General features: G+C 37.8%; 1 protein-coding gene across 3 annotated transcripts in view; it reads left to right on the top strand.

Moving 5' to 3' along the window:
• ZFYVE9 (zinc finger FYVE-type containing 9) overlaps window positions 1-19,325 on the top strand; it is a 155,637-nt gene that overhangs the window by 107,817 nt on the left and 28,495 nt on the right. For all 3 annotated transcript variants that reach the window (XM_042248141.2, XM_042248145.2, XM_042248146.2), the window contains one exon: window positions 6,957-7,061. In XM_042248141.2, the coding sequence (XP_042104075.1) occupies window positions 6,957-7,061 (105 nt within the window). The remainder of the gene's footprint in view (window positions 1-6,956; window positions 7,062-19,325) is intronic.

Consider the following 19,325-nt stretch of genomic DNA (forward strand, 5'->3'; position numbering starts at 1 on the left):
GTAAATTTGTACTACGCAATCCATGGTTACTAGAATCTGCAGATTACAGAACTGCAGTTCAGAGAGCTGAGTGTAATGTTATACATGGATTTTTGACTGTGTAGGGGTTGACTCCCCTAACCCCCATGTTATTCAAGAGCCAACTGTACTTAAGAGTTTTATTATAACAGTGGAGATATAAATCAGGAGCAGCCAATAGAAGAGACACATAGTGCAGGGTCTGGGAGGGTTCCAAACAACTAACTTTTGTGTCTTGAGTTTTTATTGGTGATTCCTTGCTATTCCTGATTGATTGAATCATTGGCTATGTGATTGAACTCAATCTTCAGCCCCACTTCAGCATTCCCCCAAAGTCAGGCCAGTATTGTGTACCTCAAAGCCCCAATCTCTCATCATGTGGCTGATGTTTCTGAAATGGCCAGCTACCACCCTGAGTCGCCTTGTTAGCCTAAATATCATCAAGTTGACACGGACTGTCAAATGCAGTAGACATAGGCCCCACCAGGAATAACAAGGGCACTCGTATCACTCAGGAAATTCCAAAGGTTTAGAAGCTATGTCCCAGGAACCAGGGGCAAAGGTCAGCCAAATTCTTTATTATACAGTAAGACTCTGCTCAATGCCCATGAATGTCCAAGATGTCTTTCTATCTGGATTTTGGGAATAGGCATTATTCCCAGACCTGTGTATCAGATAATGCTCTCAGTAATCACTTCAGGCATTTTTTTCACTAGCCTCAGGTTACTTCACACTTATTAGCTAATGAGAGCACTGCTAAATACTGGATGTGACCTTCTGCAAACCTTCGGAGTCCTGTCTGCAGTTTTCTCCTCTCTGTCCTGTCAACTCTAACTACCTTCATTTTTCTCATTTTTCAGTTTTCTCCTCAGGAAATCTGCCAGCCTCTGCCAGGGTTCCCCTTTCCTGCATCTGAGCTTGGAAGCTCTCCTGGAGCATAACCTGGGCAGTCACAGAGCTCATCTTGTTTGTTTCCAGTCTCTCAAGGATCACTATCCTTGGTTACCTGAAATCGCTCTCTTAAAAATCATTGTTCCATGTGTTTTGTGTGGTCTTTGGTTGTTTAAGACATGAGGGTAATCTAGTCTCCTTTCCTCCACCTTGGGGAGAAATGAAAATTTCTAACTTCTCTTTTAATAGATAATATCTCTCTATATTCTTCTACTCCAGCCCCCACCCCTTTGTCCTTCCTGGGTAATTTCAGTTTTAGTCTCATTTTTCTGGAGGATAGTTTTTCTTTCAGGTTGTAATCTATTTTGGAATGAAAAGGAGATACTTGTCCTGCAACCCAGCAACAGCAGCCTAAGGTTTCTGTGGTCTCTATCGTTTCATTCATACAGACATTTGTTGAATTGTCTCCGGAAGCATCTCACTCTACATCATCACTTTCTCTCTAGATTATCAGGATCCTGCAGTCTACTGATTTCAATAAACCTTTTCATGATTTCTCACTCCTGTTACTTTTCTGTTTTTGTATATTTTGATTCCATAGTTTCATCATCAAATCACTTTTTTACATAATTCTAGTTCCTTTTTCTCTTTTACTGTGTGTTGTGGTAGCCTGGCAAAATGTAAACCCTGCTTAAATCTACCTCTTTCTTTAAAACTTAAAAAAATTTTATGTATGGTAAAAGCCACCTTTTTTTGAGTACATTTCCAAGAGTTTTCACACATGTACCACTCTCACAATTGAAGTACAGAACAGTTCTGTCACTCTGGAATATTTGCTGCTGCTGCTGCTAAGTCACGTCAGTCATGTCCGACTCTGCGTGACCCCATAGACGGCAGCCCACCAGGCTCCTGCGTCCCTGGGATTCTCCAGGCAAGAACACTGGAGTGGGTTGCCATTTCCTTCTCCAATGCATGAAAGTGAAAAGTGAAAGGGAAGTCGCTGGTGCACTTCTAATGTCTGGTAATCATTGGTTCTTTGTCCCTGTAGTTTTAGTTTTTTCAGACTGTCCTGTAAGGGAAATTATACAGAACGTAGCCTTCTCAGTCTGGCTTCTTTTACTTATCTTAATGCATTTGAGATTAATCTATGTTATATGTATTGTTGGGAAGGAAATAAAATCTTTCTTTTCCACTCATCTCAGGTTCTTTGGCTGAGGTCATCTAAATTAGACTGGCCAAAGACTGATTAACAAGAGGCATATTTAGCTGTGGGATACTCTGGTAACCTTCAGTTATCAATAGATGATTGATTTTTATTGCTGAGCCAGGATTGTATTGTATGTGTGAACTATAGTTTATTCATTCACCTGTTGATGGATATCTGGGTTTCTAGTTTCTTGCAACTGAATAAAACTGCTATAAATATAAACATTCATGTATTAAACTCTGTGTGAATGTTTAGTTTTCATTTATCTAGGCGTGGGAGAGTTGAGCCATATTGTATGTTTAACATTATGAAAGTGAAAGTCGGTCAGTCGTGTTCAACTCTTTGTGACTCCATGGACTCTACAGTCCATGGAATTTTCCAGGCCAGAATACTGGAGTGGATAGCCTTTCCTTCCTCCAGGGAATCTTCCCAACCCAGGGATTGAACCCAGGTCTCCTGCATTGCAGGCGGATTCTTTTCCAGCTGAGCCACAAGAGAAGCCCAAGAATACTGGAGTGGTTAGCCTATCCCTTCTCCAGGGTTCTTCCCAACCCAGGGATCGAACTGGGGTCTCCTGCATTTCAGGTGGATTCTTTACCAACTGAGCTGTCAGGATTTAACATTGTAAGGAACTGTGAAATTGTTTTCCAAAATGCCTGCAGTGTTCTTTTTTTTGGTCAACACTTATTCCTCCTTTATTTTTAATTTTTGCCATTCTAATAGAAATCTAATGGTTTTAATTTTTGTGATTTTAATTTTTATGTTTCCAATGATGAGTGATTTAGAGCATTTTTTATCTGCTTATTTTATCTTCTTTATGTCTCTAATGAATGTTCAAATTTTTGCCCATTTAAAACATATGGGTTTTGTTTTCTTATTGTTGAATTTTGAGAGTATTTCATGTATTCTGAATGTGAGTCCTTTGGTAGATTTGTATCATTTTAAAATATTTTCTCTTTTTTTTTGTGGTTTTATTTTTATTTTTTTATTTTTTTTAAAAATTATGTATTTATTTATTGTTTACTTTACGATATTGTATTGGTTTTGCCATACATGACCATGAATCCACCATGGGTGTACACGTGTTCCCAATCCTAAACTCCCTCCCACCTCCCTCCCCGCACCATCCGTCTGGGTTATCCCAGTGCACTCTCAAGTCTGTAGATCATCTTTTCATGTTTAAAAATAATGTCATTAACAGAACCAAAGTTTTTAATTTTGTTGAAGTCCAGTTTGTTAATTTTTTATGAGGCATTCTGTTTATATCATATCTAAGAATTTATTGACTAAAACTTAAGTCACAAACATTTTCCCCTATGCTTTCTTCAGAAGTTTATGGTTTTATGTTTTATGTATAGGTTTGTGATCCATTTTTAGTTAATTTTTGTTTGTGAGGCATCCCTTGAAGTTCTTTTTTCCCCCATTTGCATGTCCAGTCATTTCAGTATCACTTGTCATTTACTTGCCTTAGCACCTTTCAGTCAGTTCACTCGCTCAGTCATGTCCAACTCTTTGTGACCCCATGACTGCAGCACGCCAGGCTTCCCTGTCCATCACCAACTCCCGGAGCTTGCTCAGCTCATGTCCATGGAGTTGGTGATACCATCCAACCATCTCATCCTCTGCTGTCCCCTTCTTCTCACACCTTCAGTCTTTCCCAGCATCAGGGTCTTTCCCAGTGAGTCAGTTCTTCACATCAGTTGGCCAAAATATTAGAGTTTCAGCTTCAGCATCAGTCCTTCCATGAATATTCAGGACTGATTTCCTTTAGGATTGACTGGTTGAATCTCCTTGTAGTCTGAAGGATTCTCAAGAGTCTTCTCCAACACCACAGTTCAAAAGCATCAATTCTTCAGTGTTCAGCTTTCTTTATGGTCCAGCTCTCACATCCATAATGACTACTGGAAAAAACCATAATTTGACTAGATGGACATTTGTCTGCAAAGTAATGTCTCTGCTTTTTAATATGCTATCTACGTTGGTCATCGGTTTTCTTCCAAGGAGCAAGCATCTTTTAACTTCATGGCTGCAATCACCATCTGCAGTGATTTTGGAGCCCCAAAAAATAGTCTGTTGCTGTTTCCATTGTTTCCCCATCTACTTGCCATGAAGTGATGGGACTGGATGACATGGTCTTAGTTTTCTGAATGTTGAGTTTTAAGCCAACTTTTTCACTCTCCTCTTTCACTTTTCATCAAGAGGCTCTTTAGTTCTTCCTTGCTTTCTGCCATAAAGGTGGTGTCACCTGCATTTCTGAGGTTATTGATATTTCTCCCGGCAGTCTTGATTCCTGCTTATGCTTCATCCACTCCGGCATTTCGCCTGATGTACTCTACATGTAAGTTAAATAAGCAGGGTGACAATATGCAGCCTTGATGTACTCCTTTCCCGATTTGGAATCAGTCTGATGTTCCACATTCAGTTCTAACTGTTGCTTCTTGACCTGCATACAGATTTCTCAGGAGGCAGATCAGGTGGTCTGGTATTCCCATCTCTTTCAGAATTTTCCACAGCTTGTTGTGATCCACACAGTCAGTGCTTTGGCGTAATCAGTAAAGCCGAAATAGATGTTTTTCTGGAACTCTCTTGCTTTTTCCATGATCCATCGGATGTTGGCCATTTGATCTCTGGTTCCTCTGCCTTTTCTAAATCCAGCCTGAACATCTGGAAGTTCACGGTTCACGTACTGTTGAAGCCTGGCTTGGAGAATTTTGAGCATTACTGTGCTAGCTTGTGAGATGAGTGCAATTGTGAAGTGAGCATTCTTTGGCATTGTCTTTCTTTGGAATGAAAACTGACCTTTCCAGTCAGTTATTGAGTGCAGCACTTTCACAGCATCATCTTTCGGGATTTGAAATAGCTCAACTGGAATTCCATCACCTCCACTAGCTTTGTTCATAGTGATGCTTCCTAAGGTCCACTTGACTTCACGTTCCAGAATGTCTGGCTCTAGGTAAGTGATCACACCATCATGGTTATCTGGATCATGAAGATCTTTTTTGTACAGTTCTTCCATGTATTCTTGCCACCTCTTCTTAATATCTTCTGCTTCTGTTCTGTCCATACTGTTTCTGCCCTTTATTGTGCCCATTTTTGCATGAAATGTTCCCTTGGTATCTCTAATTTTCTTGAAGAGATCTCTAGACTTTCCCATTTTATTGTTTTCCTCCTTTTTTTTTTTTTTTTTTTTTGCTTGGTCACTGAGGAAGGCTTTCTTATCTCTCCTTGCTGTTCTTTGGAACTCTGCTTTCAGATGGTTATATCTTTCCTTTTCTCTTTTTCCTTTAGCTTCTCTTCTTTTCTCAGCTATTTGTAAGGGCTCCTCAGACAACCATTTTGCCTTTTTGCATTTTCTTTTTCTTGGGGATGGTCTTAGTCTTCCTCCTGTACAATGTCATGAACCTCCGTCCATAGTTCTTCAGGCACTCTGTCTATCAGATCTAATCCCTTGAATCTACTTGTCACTTCCATTCTATAATCGTAAGGGATTAGATTTAGGTCATACCTGAAAAGTCAGTTGATTTTACCAGTGCAGATCTGACTCTTTCTTCATTCTTAACTTACATCCAAGTTAAATATGAGTGAAGACGGAAAGAGCAGCATACCCATGGGTCTCATTTTAGATTCATGACCAGTACCATTAAGGAAGCTCTTGAACCTACCCAGCAATCCTTCCTGGTCCCTAATACATTCCTAGCTCCCCATGTGACTTTTTGTACGTGATTTCTTCTCAAATTTCCTGTGCTGCCTCTCCCTTCCTCAGTTTCAGCTGATGACATAACCCCAATTTCCCTGAATGAATAGAAGCAATCAAAAGATAGTTTTCACACAGTTCCGTCCAACAACTTACTAGCATCTATGCATTTCCTACTCTTAGTTTCCAGGACACCATTCTTTCTCAGTTCTTTTCCTGCATTCTTCTGACCTGCCACTTTCCCCTTCCCATCATATTCTGTATCTTAGTTGGTGGCAGTTCCTGTCTTCTACTTGCCCAAGCCAAACAGTTCAGGATCATCAACTCTTTTTTTTTTTTTTTTCACATTCCACATCCAACCTAAGGGCAAATATTGTCTGTTTTCCCTTTAAATATATCTAGAATCTGATAACTTCTGACTGCCTTTTGAACTGTTAAAATCTTGGTTCAAGTTATCACTGTCTCTTGCTTGGATTATTTTTATTGTGTTTATCTGATCTCCTTTCTTCTATTCTTGGTCCTTTTCCATCTGTTCTTTACAGAGGAGAGAGAGAGATCTATTACGGTAGGTCGAAAGCCTTCTCAAAGTAAAGGTCAAGGTCCTTGTGACGGACAGGACCCTGTGAAGTCTAGCTGTGTGTTGTCACTGTGACCTGAACTGCTGCCACTTGAGCTCACTTTGCTTCACTGGATGTGGTGTATGTGTGTGTTTTGGTGTATAAATGTTCACTGAGTTCCCAGCATGTTCCAGGCATTTAGGATATAACAAGAACGAAGCAAGTGATCATCTCTGCTGTCTTGGAGCTTACCTCATAGGGAGGAGACAGTTAACAAATAAATACAGAAAATGTCAGGTGCTGATAAAGCAAGATAAACACTTAAATACTTGTTTAATATTGTATATAATGGTATATGAAACTCCTTAATCTGCTTCCTTGTGAGAGTTTGCAGACTAACTGGAGAGCTAGAATACACACAGTGGAGCTTTCATCATGCATTTTCTTATTGTTTAAATGAATAAATTAATTTATTTAATTCAAAAGTATTTAATTTTGGCATTCTTTTCCTTTGTTCTAATTTTATTACTGTTAATCAGATCCTGCCATTGATGAATTCTTTATTCCACTTCAATCTGCTTTTGCCCAGGACTTTAGAAATTACCAGTATACATTGCCAGTAGTTCAAGGTTTGGTGGTTGATATGGAAGTTCGGAAAACCAGCATCAAAATTCCCAGCAACAGATACAATGAGGTAAGATTTACTGTGATTTTTTTCATAATTGAACATTGCAAATGGAGATGAAAAATACATGATTGCATGTAAAATGTTAATTTATGGACAGTGAAATCAGTTCATAATATTATATGAATTAGATCAGTGATAGAGAATTTCATCACAGAAAGGAAGATGTTAAATTTGTCATACTTAGTTTTTGGTTGCGTCATTTGTTGTTTTTTGACCTTTTAGTGCTGACGATCAGTAGCAGGTTTGCATTTTGATGGAGGTATAAAATTAATTTTATAATATTAGTGGTGGAATCTTTTGATTTTTCCCTCTTTTGGTAAGTATATATTATTAACTACCCTTAATGTTTAAGCATAGCTCACCTGTGTAAGTCCCAAAATGATTTTTAAGTAAAATTTTGAAAGCAAATGATTGCATCTTGAATTAAGCTGTATTTTGTGACTAAAATGCAATTGTGCATACTACAGATATATTAACAGAATTATGTAAGCATTGTTCTTGCCTATTTGCCAAGTGAAGTACTACTTGAATTTTAAAATTTCTTAAAATCAATTCTGAAGTGTAGAATAGTAATCACTGTGATTTAAAAGAGGAATTTTAAAACTTAGTTTGATATGTTAAAATTTGTTGTTTTATTAGGCAGGGTAGTAACTCCCCAATTACTTCTTGTACTATTTTGGGTATAAAATAATTTCTTCCCTCCTTCTCTTACTTTCCCTTCTTCCTTTCTTTTTTCCTTTCCCATTCTGCCATTTATTCACTTAGTTGTTTGTACATTCAGTAAACATTTTTGTACTTGATACACACTTAAAATCACAGAGATGTGTTACTGGACTTACAAGCTCAGGGCTCAGTATTATTATGTGGGAAAGACATATTTGAAGAAAACATTTACCCCAGGCTTTCTGTCTGATAGCTTTTTTCAGGACACTAGAAAATAGTAGTGAGAAAGAGTGCTTAATTTTTTCTGAGTACAGTTAGCTGTTGGATAGTCCTACCTTGAAACTATACCAAAATATGTAGAGTCAAATTTTTAAAGAGAACTATTTGTATGTAATTTGTACCCTAAATAGTTTTTTAAACTATGCTTTGAAAACTTGCTTTGTTTCTCATTGAAGTGTTATTATCTATTTCACAGATATCTATTAAATATATTCTGTGATATGAAGTACAAGCCATGTTGTTGTTTTTTAGCTGCTCAGTGGTGTCCGACTCTTTGCAACATCATGGACTGTAGCCTGCCAGGCTCCTCTGTCCATGGGATTTCCCAGGCAGGGATACTAAAGTGGGTTGCCATTTCCTTGTCCAGAGGATCTTCCCGACCCAGGGATTGAAGCTGCATCTCCTGCATTGACAGGAGGATTCTTGACCACTGAGCAAACCAAGAAGCCCGTAAAAGCTATGAGGCCCCCATAATTATTTCAATACTTGACTAAGGACATTCATGACAACTTCCATTTATATTATCTGTCTTTATTTGAATTCCGCCTCCTAACTTTATGGTTGTGAAGTTTCAAAAATTTTTGTTCGAAAGCAGTAACTGTATTTCTTGTAATTTATTGTATTTAATTTTCAGTAAAGTTTACCAATTGTATATCACTTATTTTTCATACTTGATTTAGCAGACTCACTTCTCTTCTAATTCAATTTTTTTTTAACTCAGTGTAATTTTATTTCTTATGATCTTGGACAGTTGTGTCTACTAGTTGGAAAAGTAATTTCATACACAGTATTTCATTGTATGTTGTTGTTGTTTAGCAGTAAGTTGTATCTGACTCTTTTTTGACCCCATGGACTGTGGCCCACCAGGCTCCTATGTTCAGCTTTTTCACTTTCCCCTTTCACCCTCAAGAAGGCTCTTTAGTTCCTTTTCACTTTCTGCCATTAAAGTAGTATCATCTGCATATGTAAGGTTGTTGACATTTCTCCCAGCAGTCTTGATTCCAGCTTGTGAGTCATCCATCCTGGCATTTCCCATGGTATACTCTGCATAGAAGTTAAATAAGCAGGGTGGCAATATACAACCTTTCTCAATTTTGAAGCAGTGTGTTGTTCCGTGTCCAGTTCTAACTGTTGCTTCTTGACCTGCATACAGGTTTCTTGGGAGGCAGGTAAAGTAGTCTGGTATTCCCATCTCTTTAAGAATTTTCCACATGTTATTGTGATCCACACAGTCAAAGGCTTTCTTGTAGCCAATGAAGCAGAAGTAGATGCTTTTCTGGAATTCCCTTGCTTTCTCTGTAATATAATGGATGTTGGCAATTTGATTTCTGCTTCCTCTGTCTTTTCTAAATCTAGCTTGTATATCTGAAATTTCTTGGTTCACATACTGCTGATGCCTAGCTTGAAGGATTTTGAGCATTATCTTGCTAGCATGTGAAGTGAGTAAAATTGTATGGTAGTTTGAACATCCTTTGTCATTGCCCTTCTTTGGGATTGGAGTGAAAACTGACCTTTTCCAGTCTTGTGGGCACTGGTGAGTTTTCCAGATTTACTGACATACTTTCACAGCATCATCTTTTACGATTTGAAATAGCTCAGGTGAAATTCCATCACCTCCACTAGCTTTGTTCGTAATAATGTTTCCTAAGGCCCACTAGACTTCACAGTCCAGGATGTATGGGTCTAGGTGAGTGACTACACCAATATGATTATCTCATCATTAAGACCTTTTTTAAATATAGTTCTTCTGTGTATTCTTGCCACCTTTTCTTAATCTCTTCTGCTTCTCTTAGGTCCTTAATGTTTCTGTCCTTTATTGTGCCCATCCTAGCATGAAATGTTCCCATGATATCTCCGGTTTTCTTGGGGAGATCTCTAGACTTTCCCATTCTATTGTTTTCCTCTGTTTTTTTGCATTGTTCACTTAAGAAGCCCCCTGTTTTTTTTTTAATCCTAGCTATTCTCTACACTCTGTATTCAGTTGGATATATCTTTCCCTTTCTACCTTGCCTTTTGCTTCTAATATGATAATTTGTAAAAGAGATTTTATAGGTTTTAAAGCAAAAACATGACTTAACCAAATTTTAACCAATTTTAGAAAACTGAGTTTTGGCAGGTTATATGTAAATTATAGAGAGAGGGGGACTTCTAAGTGTCAACTGAAAAAAACAAACACAACATAAAAGATGATAATTATGTTTTGTTAAGTGGCCTTATTGAGAATACAGCCCAGGAGACAGCCTCTCAGATACCTCTGAGGGACTGTTCCAAAGAGGTAAGGGAGGAGGAGCCAGGACATGTAGGAATTTTTGCTGGAAAAAAACATGTAGTTGAACATCAAAAGATTACTGTAAAGTGTAAAAAAGTGTAAAAAATCCAGATATCTCAGGTTGATGATTTTAGTTCTTTCTAAGTATGGAAAGATGCAAGAGTCAGAGTTCACTAAAATTATTCCTTAGATATGCATCTGAGCCATCTAGGACCAGTATCCTGTCTTTCTCCATCCTGATATCCTCTTATCAAGGACTGTTGATGGTGGCTATAGTGGTGATGAATTGATGGCAGGCAACATTCATTGTTTACCAGAATGACAGGCAGCATGCTTTGTTTACTGAAATGTCAGACAACATTTTTTTCCATATAAGGAAAGACTTTAAGCTTAGAAAGCTAGAAGGTAGTATTTCTGAAGTAGTAATTTTAATAAATGAAGTAGTCACTGTATATAAATTTTCTAATCTCCTTCATCAAGGCTATTCAAGAACTCTGTTGGTCTAGGTAAAGTTCTTATGAGACATTACTTTGATCATTGTGTTAAGTAATATCTATTGAGGGTATGTTATGTATTAGGTACTATTCTAAACATATATGTATCTTAACGCTATCTCTATGAAATGAGTAGGGTAAGTCCCTTGTTACAGGTAAGGGAATTAGGGCACAGAGCTAGCAAGTGTTGGAAAGTGAAAGTGAAGTCGCTCAGTCGTGTCCGATTCTTTGGGACCCCATGGACTGTAGCCTACCAGGCTCCTCTGTCCATGGGATTTCCAGGCAAGAGTACTGAAGTGGGTTGCCATTTCCTTCTCCAGCAATCTTCCCAACCCAGGGATTGAACTCAGGTCTCCCACATTGTAGGCAGACACTTTACCCTCCAAGCCACCAGGGAAGCAGCAGGTGTTGGAGCTAGAATCAAACCCATGCACTCTAATTTCATTGTCCCTGTTCTTAAACACTATCCTAAACTGATTTTCATAAACATCAGTTTAATTATTATGCCTGATTGTAGGGCTGGTTTTAGGGTCTTAACAGAGGTAAAGCCCTAATCCAGTATGACCTGTGTGTTTAGTCACTCAGTCATGTCTGACTCTTTGCGACCCCATGAACTGTAGCCTGCTAGGCTTCTCTGTCCATGGGGATTCTCCAGGCAAGAATACTGGAGTGGGTTGCCATGTCCTCCTCTAGGGGATCTTCCCAACCCAGGGATCAAACCCAGGTCTCCCATACTGCAGGTGGATTCTTTACCATCTAAGAAGGGGAAATTTGGACCTAGACATGTATGAAGAGAAGATGACAGGAAGAGGCATAAGGAGAAAATGACTGTCTACAAGTCAGGAGAGAGTTCTGAAACAAATCTTTCCTTTTGCAATCCTCAAATGGAACCAATGCTATTGACATCTTGATTTGGGATTTCTAGCCTCCAGCATTGTGAGACAATAAATTTCTATTGTTTAAGCCACCACTTAAAGCCATCACCACTTGTTTAAGCTGCTATTTTTTATAGCAGCACTTGCACACACTAACATAACAGTCTACCTTAAATAGCTAAACATCATGACAAAATATGTGAGGGGAAAAAAGCAAAAACCTAAGAACAATGGGATAGAGAAGGTGAGCCCTGTGATTACCCTACCTTACTGTCTGGAGTTAGTTTCCAGGCCATCTAAGTGCAGTTAGAGGGAACTTAACCCGATCCTAGAGGTCTAGAGGCTCCCTGAGTTGAAGAGAATGTAGGGAGGCCATGATGGCTAGAATTTACAAGACAGATTATGGAAATAAAAGAACTCTGGAGATCTGTAAGAGGTTCCTATTGGGTCTTCAGCTGACTACTAATCAATGCATGTATATGAGAAAAACACTGGAGAAGAGCAGCTAGAACACTTCTCAAAGGTCCAGGAATAATTTATATTCTTACCATCTAGAGTAAGAAAGGGACAAATAATTTCTAGTGATCAAAGTTGTCCATAAATTTAGTCTGCTCTGATCCTACCTAACAAGCTTAAAATAAAACTTCAACAAGATAAGGGCCTGTACATTTTAAGGCAAGACATGGAAAATATAAAAACCCAAATCAAACTTTAAGAAACAAAAATGACAGTGAGATGAAAAATACACTGGATGAGATTAATGGCAGATCAGACACTGCTGGAAAAAATTAATAAACTTAAAAACGGAACCATCGAAGATGAAACACAAAGATAAAAGGCTGGAAAATGAAATGAATGGAATATCATTGAGATGTGAGAAATGGATGGCTTAACTCTGTAATTGAAGTCCCCAAAAGAGTGGAAAAGTGGGTTGACAGAGAAAATATTTGAAGAATCAGTGATGAAAAATTTTGTGAATCACCAGCTCGATGGACCTGGGTTTGGGTAGACTCTGGGAATTGGTGATGGACAGGGAGGACTGGCGTGCTGTGATTCATGGGGTCACAAAGAGTCTGACACGACTGAGCGACTGAACTGAACTGATAAATCATATAAATTCAAGAAGTTCAGTGAGGGGAGGGAGGTAGGAGAGGGGTTCAGGATTGGGAACACGTGTATACCCATGGTGGATTCATGTTGATGTATGGCAAAACCAATACAATATTGTAAAGTAATTAGCCTCCAGTTAAAATAAATAAATTTAAATTTTAAAAAAAGTTCAATGAACTCCAGCTGCAGGATGAAAAGTATTACATTAAGAAACATTATAATCATCATCATCGAATTGCTTAACACCAGAGGTAAAGAGAAGAATCTTAAAGGCAACTAGAGAAAAAAAAATCCACTTTATATACTGAGCAATGGGTATAAGAATGACTGTAGACTTCTCATTCAAACAGTTCAGTTCCCAAGACAGTGCATAAAATCCTTAAGGTATTAAAAAAAAGATAACCTATCAACCTATAGATTAAAACACCTAAAATAAAATACCCAGGAATAAATTTAACCAAGGATATAAAGATCAGTACTCTTAAAACCATAAAACATTGATGATGAAAATTGAAGATGATACCAAGGAATAGAAAGATATTCCAGATTTATGGATTAGCAGAATTAATACTGCTAAAAGCCATACTACCAAAAGCAATCTATAGATCTAATGCAATTCTTATCAAAATACCCATGACATTTTTCACAGAACTAGAAGAAATAATCCTAAATCTTATATGGAATCACAAAAGACCTTGAGATGTCATCTAATCTTGAGGAAAAAAAAAAAAAAAAGGACAAAGCTAGAGGTATAATACTTTTTGACTTTAGAGTATAGTACAAAGCTGCAGTCATCAAAATAGAATGGTACTGGCACAGAAAGAGATAAAGATCAGTGGAATCAAATAGAGAGCTCAGAAATAAACCCGCATACTTATGTTCAATTAACCTACAATGAAGTAGGCATGATATTCACCGGAGAAAAGAGTTTCTTCAATAAATAGTGCTCGGAAAACTGGACAGCTACTCGTAAAAGAATGAAATTAGACATTGTCTCACACCATATATAAAAATAAACTCAAAATGGATTAAAGACCTAAATGTAAGACCTGAGACCATAAAACTCCTGGATGAAAACATAGGCTGAACACTAATTTACAGAAAGTGTAGCAATATTTTCTTAGATCTATCTCCTAAGGCAAAAGAAGTAAAACCAAAAATAAATAAATGGGACCTAGTTAAATGTAAGAGGTTTTTTAATAGCAGAGAAAACTATCACCAAAATGAAAAAACAACCCCCTGAATAGGAAAAAATATTTGCTAATGATATGACTGATAAGGGGTTAGTATCCAAAATAGATACATGGCTCGCACAACTCAATATTAGAAAAATGACTTGGGGGACTTCCCTGGTGGTCCAGTGGCTAAGACTCCATGCTCCCAATGCGGGGGATCTGGGTTCAATCCCTGGTCAGAGAATTAGGTCCCACATGCCACAACTGAAAGATCCCACATGCTACAACTAAGACCTGGTACAGCCAAATGAATAAAGTAATTAAAGAATAATAACAAACAGCTTGATTAAAAAATGGTCAGAAGAGAATGCTCTGGAAGTCCAGTGGTTAGGACTCAGCACTCTCACTGCCTAGGCCTGGGTTTGATCCCTGGCCAGGGAACTAAGATCCTGCAAGCTGCATGATATAGCAAAAAAAAAAAAAAGGAAGAAGATATGAATAGATGTTCCAAAGAAAGTATACAAATGGCCAACAGGCACATGAAAAGTTTCTCAACATTTCTAATCATCACAGAAATGCAAATCAAAACCTCAGTGAAGAACCACCTCACACTTGTCAGAATGACTATCATCAAAATGTCTATAAATAACAAGTCTGGCAAAGCTGTGGAGAAAGGAGGATCCTAATACAGAGGGGATTCCTGTTAGGGGGCATTTATATTGGCACAGCTGCTATGGAAAATATTATGGAGGTTCCTCAGAAACTAAATATAGAACTATCATATGATTCAGCAGTTCCACTCTTAGGTATATATTTGAAGAAAAAACAGTAATTTGAAAATGTACATGGACCCAAATGTTGATAGAAGCATAATTTATAATAGCCAAGATATAGAAGCAGCCTAAGTGTCTATCAGCAGATGAATGGTATATGTGTATATATGTATACACACACACGCTTGCACGTGCAATGGAGTGTTACTCAACCATAAAAAAGAATGAGATGCTGCCATTTACAACAAAATGAATGGACCTAGAGGATATGAAGCTTACTGAAATAAGTCAGACAAAGACAGGTACTGTAATGTTAGCACTTACTTGTGGAATCTAAAAGAATAACACAAGTGAACATAACAAAATAGACTCACAGATGTAGAAAATAAATTAGTGGTTACCAGTGGGGAGAGGGGAATGAAGAGCAGGAAGATATGCATAGGGGAATAAGGAGGTACAAACTACTGTCTATAAAATAAATAAGCTAGAAGGGTATATTATACAGTCCAGGGAAGTATAGTTGTTATTTTATAAACTTTAAATGCAGTATAATGTATAAAAATATTGAATCAATGTTGTACACCTGAAATTAGTGTTGTAAATCACCCATATTTAACTTAAAAATAGTGAAAACACAAAGTCCCATTATGAGATATGAGAGAAAGGGCTATCATTACAGGCTCTATAAATAGTAAAAACACAATAGAGCATAATATGAATGCGTTTATACTAATACATGTCCAGCTTGGACAAAATGGACAAATTCTTTGAATGTTGACTTTCATACCTCTGTCAAGAAAAAATAGGTAACTTGAATAGCCCTGCATGCATTGAAAGAATTGTATTAATTATTATAAACCTTTTCTCAAAGAAAAGCCCCGGTCTAAATATGTTCACTGGTGATTGTTACAAAAGGAAGGACAAAATAACACCAGTTCTATACAAACTCTTAGAAAATAGATGAGGAGGCTTTAATTCCACTAGTATCAAAATCAGAAAAAATTTTTAAGAAATGAAAACCTATATCCCTCATAGCTGGTTGCATAAATACATAACAAGTTTTTAGTATATCTAATTTAATAATACACAAAAAAATAAGATACTTCATAACTAAATGGGATTTATTCCAAGAATGCTAAATTGGTTTAACATTAAAAAATCAATCTGTAATTCAGCATATTAATCGATAGAAAGGAAAAGCATATTAAAAGAAAAAAACTATAGAAATCTCATCTCTCTATATATACACATATATATATATCAGCAGTTTAAAATAGAAGTTTTACAATCGAATAAAGAGAATTTATGAAAGACCTAAAATTAATATATCCAATGGTGACTGATTGATTGGTTCTTTAAAATGAGGAACAAGGAGATGATGTCTATTCTTGTTTTTATTAAACATTTCAGTGGATCTTCTAGCCAGTGTAATAAGGGGGGAAAAAAACAAAATTAGAGGAATACAGTTGGAAAAAAAATGTCTTTATTCATAGATAACATGATTATCTATGTAGGAAATCCTGGAGTAGTGTGTACATGCTCAGTCACGTTCAACTCCTTGCAGACCCATGGACTGTAGCCCACCAGGCTCCTCTGTTCATGGGATTTCCCAGGCAAGGATACCGGAGTGGATTGCCATTTCCTACTTCAAGGGGTCTTCCTGACCAAGGGATCGAACCCCAGTCTCTTGTGTCTTTTGCATTGGCAGGTGGATTCTTTACCACTTCTTCACCTAAGGAGTTTACAAAATAGTACTAGATCTAATCAATCAGTTTATCAGAGTTACAAGATCACTGTGTAAAAATCAATTGTATTTCTGTATACTAACAATCAGAAGTTGGAATTTAAAAACAATACAATAGCATCATAAATATGATGTATTTAGGGGTGAATTTAACAGATTATCAACAGTCCCTCTATGCTGAAAATTACAGAACATTGTTAAGAGAAACTGAAGACCCAAATAAATACTATGAGGTATACTATGTTTTTTGAATCAGAAGATGCAATATTGTTAAGATGTCATTTGTCCCCAGATTAATTCATAGCTTCAGTACAATCCCAGTCAACATACCAGCAAGCTGTTTTAAAATAGAAATCAAGACACTGATTCTAAAATGTATATGGAGTTTCAAGAGACCCAGAATAGCTGAGACAACTTTGAAAAAGAACGTAATTCAAAGACTTACACTACCTGATGGTTGAGGCTTATTTTAAAGATATGTTAATCAGGACAGTGTTTTTTAGTGTAATATGTATGTCTAGATCAGTAGAACAGAGTTGAGTGATTTCAAGTGCTGTTTATAAAGGTATATACACATACCAAAATTTGTCAGATTACATACCTTAACTGTGTACATTTTGTCATTTATTTTAAATACAGCTAAAAAAAAAATCACAAAATCTTTCAGGAAATGTAGTGGACATTCAAACTTTCAACACATCACTGGGGGAATAGAACCAAAGAGGTAGCCTCATGTCAGAGTTTCAAGCAAAAAGGAACAAAATTGTGTTGATTCTTTACTAAAAACCAGAGAGAAATGATGTTGGTTGTGATATAATACAAGAATCTATAAAACTGTATATCTATGCAATCCCCAACTTGTATAATTTAGGCTGAATGGCCTCTTGAGATTCTTTTTCCCTGAACAGTTCTAAAATAGGAATTTCCGTTTATTTTAGTTCAAAGCTACATATATCCTTCAGAGAACTGTGAAGTTACAAAAGCATAATTTTAAAGGTTCATTGTAGCACAAGCACGAACAGATGGTCCTAAAATCTGCTGGAGGAATGTTTTATTTTTTGGCCTTCAAGGAATACATTTCTTTTCTCTTAGGGAGGAGGAACTGATAGTCTTCTTCTCAAAAGAATGAAGGGAATTGGTGAAAGGTGCTCTGGAAAATGGGGCAGAGGAAAGAGGTGCTGTTCCATTGACTGTTAGCATCGGTGTTCCTCGTGTTATACATGGAAGACAGTGTTTAACCACAGGTTGAATGAAAATATCAGGATCCCCCAGGAGCCCTAGCTGTTACCTCTCCAGTGACTGCAGGAGCTGAACACTGCATGTTCACAGTAAGATTGTCTTTACCCCTCCTCTCTCATGTCCCTGCATGTCCATTGATAGGGGTGAGTAGTGGCTTCAGAACGCTATTTCTAGCTAAACCCCTGGCTTTCCCTATCTCCTAGCTCTCACAAGCTTGCTGCTACTTTTAGCATTGAGGCCACCAGCTCTAATCTCATTGTGTTCAAGTACTGTAAGAAACCCTGGTCTCCCTCCTTATCCTTCATCTCCCCAAATGTAGTTTCTATCTCTGTACTTCCACCTCTCTGACCCCATTTTTCAGTCATCTTGAAAAACTCAAAGGCTCAGTCCCTGTAAGTTTTGTCTCTGTCCACTTCCTTGTTGATGTAGTCAGTCCCTTAAATACAGTCTCCTGATGTCATCCAGATATCTTCCTTCAACCTGACTCTTCCTTGTTTTATAAACTTGAGTGTCTTTTTAAAAAACTAATTAATTTGATTATTTATTTATTTTGTTTGCCATGCCGTATGGCTTGCAGGAGGATTTCAGTTCCCTGACAAGGGACTGAACCCGTGCCATGGCAGTGAGAGCCTGGAATCCTAACTACCAGCCCGCCAGAGAAGCCCTATACTTGAGTTTCGTATTCCTTGTTTTTTTAGGCATCTTAAGCTTAGCATGTTCAGATTTGAACTCCCGATCTTCCCTCGGAATTTCCTCTCGCAGTCATCCCTAAATTAACAGCAGTGCCCTCCTTCCGTTTACCAGGCCCAAAGCTTTGGAGCTGTCTTTAAGTCTTCTCTCACATCCTGAGTCGAGCCTGCTGTTCTGTGTTCTGCTGGCTCTACCTGTCTGGAACCCAGCCACCTCTCAACCCTTGGGCCAGTTTTGGTCTGAGGTAATCTTGGATTTGTGCAGTAGTCTCCTAACTGGCCTTTGTTGGCAGCCTTTCCCCCATCCATTTATTTTCAACACAGCAGCCCAAGTGATCCTGTTGAAACTAAGTAGAATCATGTCACTTTTCTGCTCAAAATGCTCCAAAGGTCTTTCATCCCAGTCAGAACGATACCTGAAGTCCTCTGTACCCTCTGTTCTCCTTAACCCACTCCCTGTTTACCCTTTCTTCTTACACCTCTCCTTTTCAGTCACACTGTCCTTAAGGAGTGTTCCTTGAAACTGTCTGGCTTGCTAAAATGCTGCAACTACACAGCCACTGAACCAGCTGTTCTAAGTGCCTGTAGGGCTCTTTCTTGGATAGTCCCATGGCTTTTCCCTCTCTTTTCAGTAAGAACTCTCCCAAGTGTCCAGTATTAAGTGGCCCTTGCCAGTACTCCTAGTCATCCTTCATGCCTTATTTTTCTATATAGCACTTGTCACTGTCTAACATTTAATGTGTTTTACTTTTCCCCCCTCCCTCTCTGCACACAAGAATATGAGTTCTGTGGGGTAAGATTGTTCAGTACTGAATAAACCGAGTACTAACACAAAGCCTGGTACACATTACATGCTCATTTGCTACACAAATGAGTGAAGGTTCATGATTCATGATATGTAGACCCATAGGCCTGGAAGGTGGATGCTAGCTTCTCCACACAAGGGAACTGCAGCTAATT

The sequence above is a fragment of the Ovis aries genome, chromosome 1 (assembly GCF_016772045.2).
Source record: "Ovis aries strain OAR_USU_Benz2616 breed Rambouillet chromosome 1, ARS-UI_Ramb_v3.0, whole genome shotgun sequence".
Taxonomy (NCBI): Eukaryota; Metazoa; Chordata; class Mammalia; order Artiodactyla; family Bovidae; genus Ovis; species Ovis aries.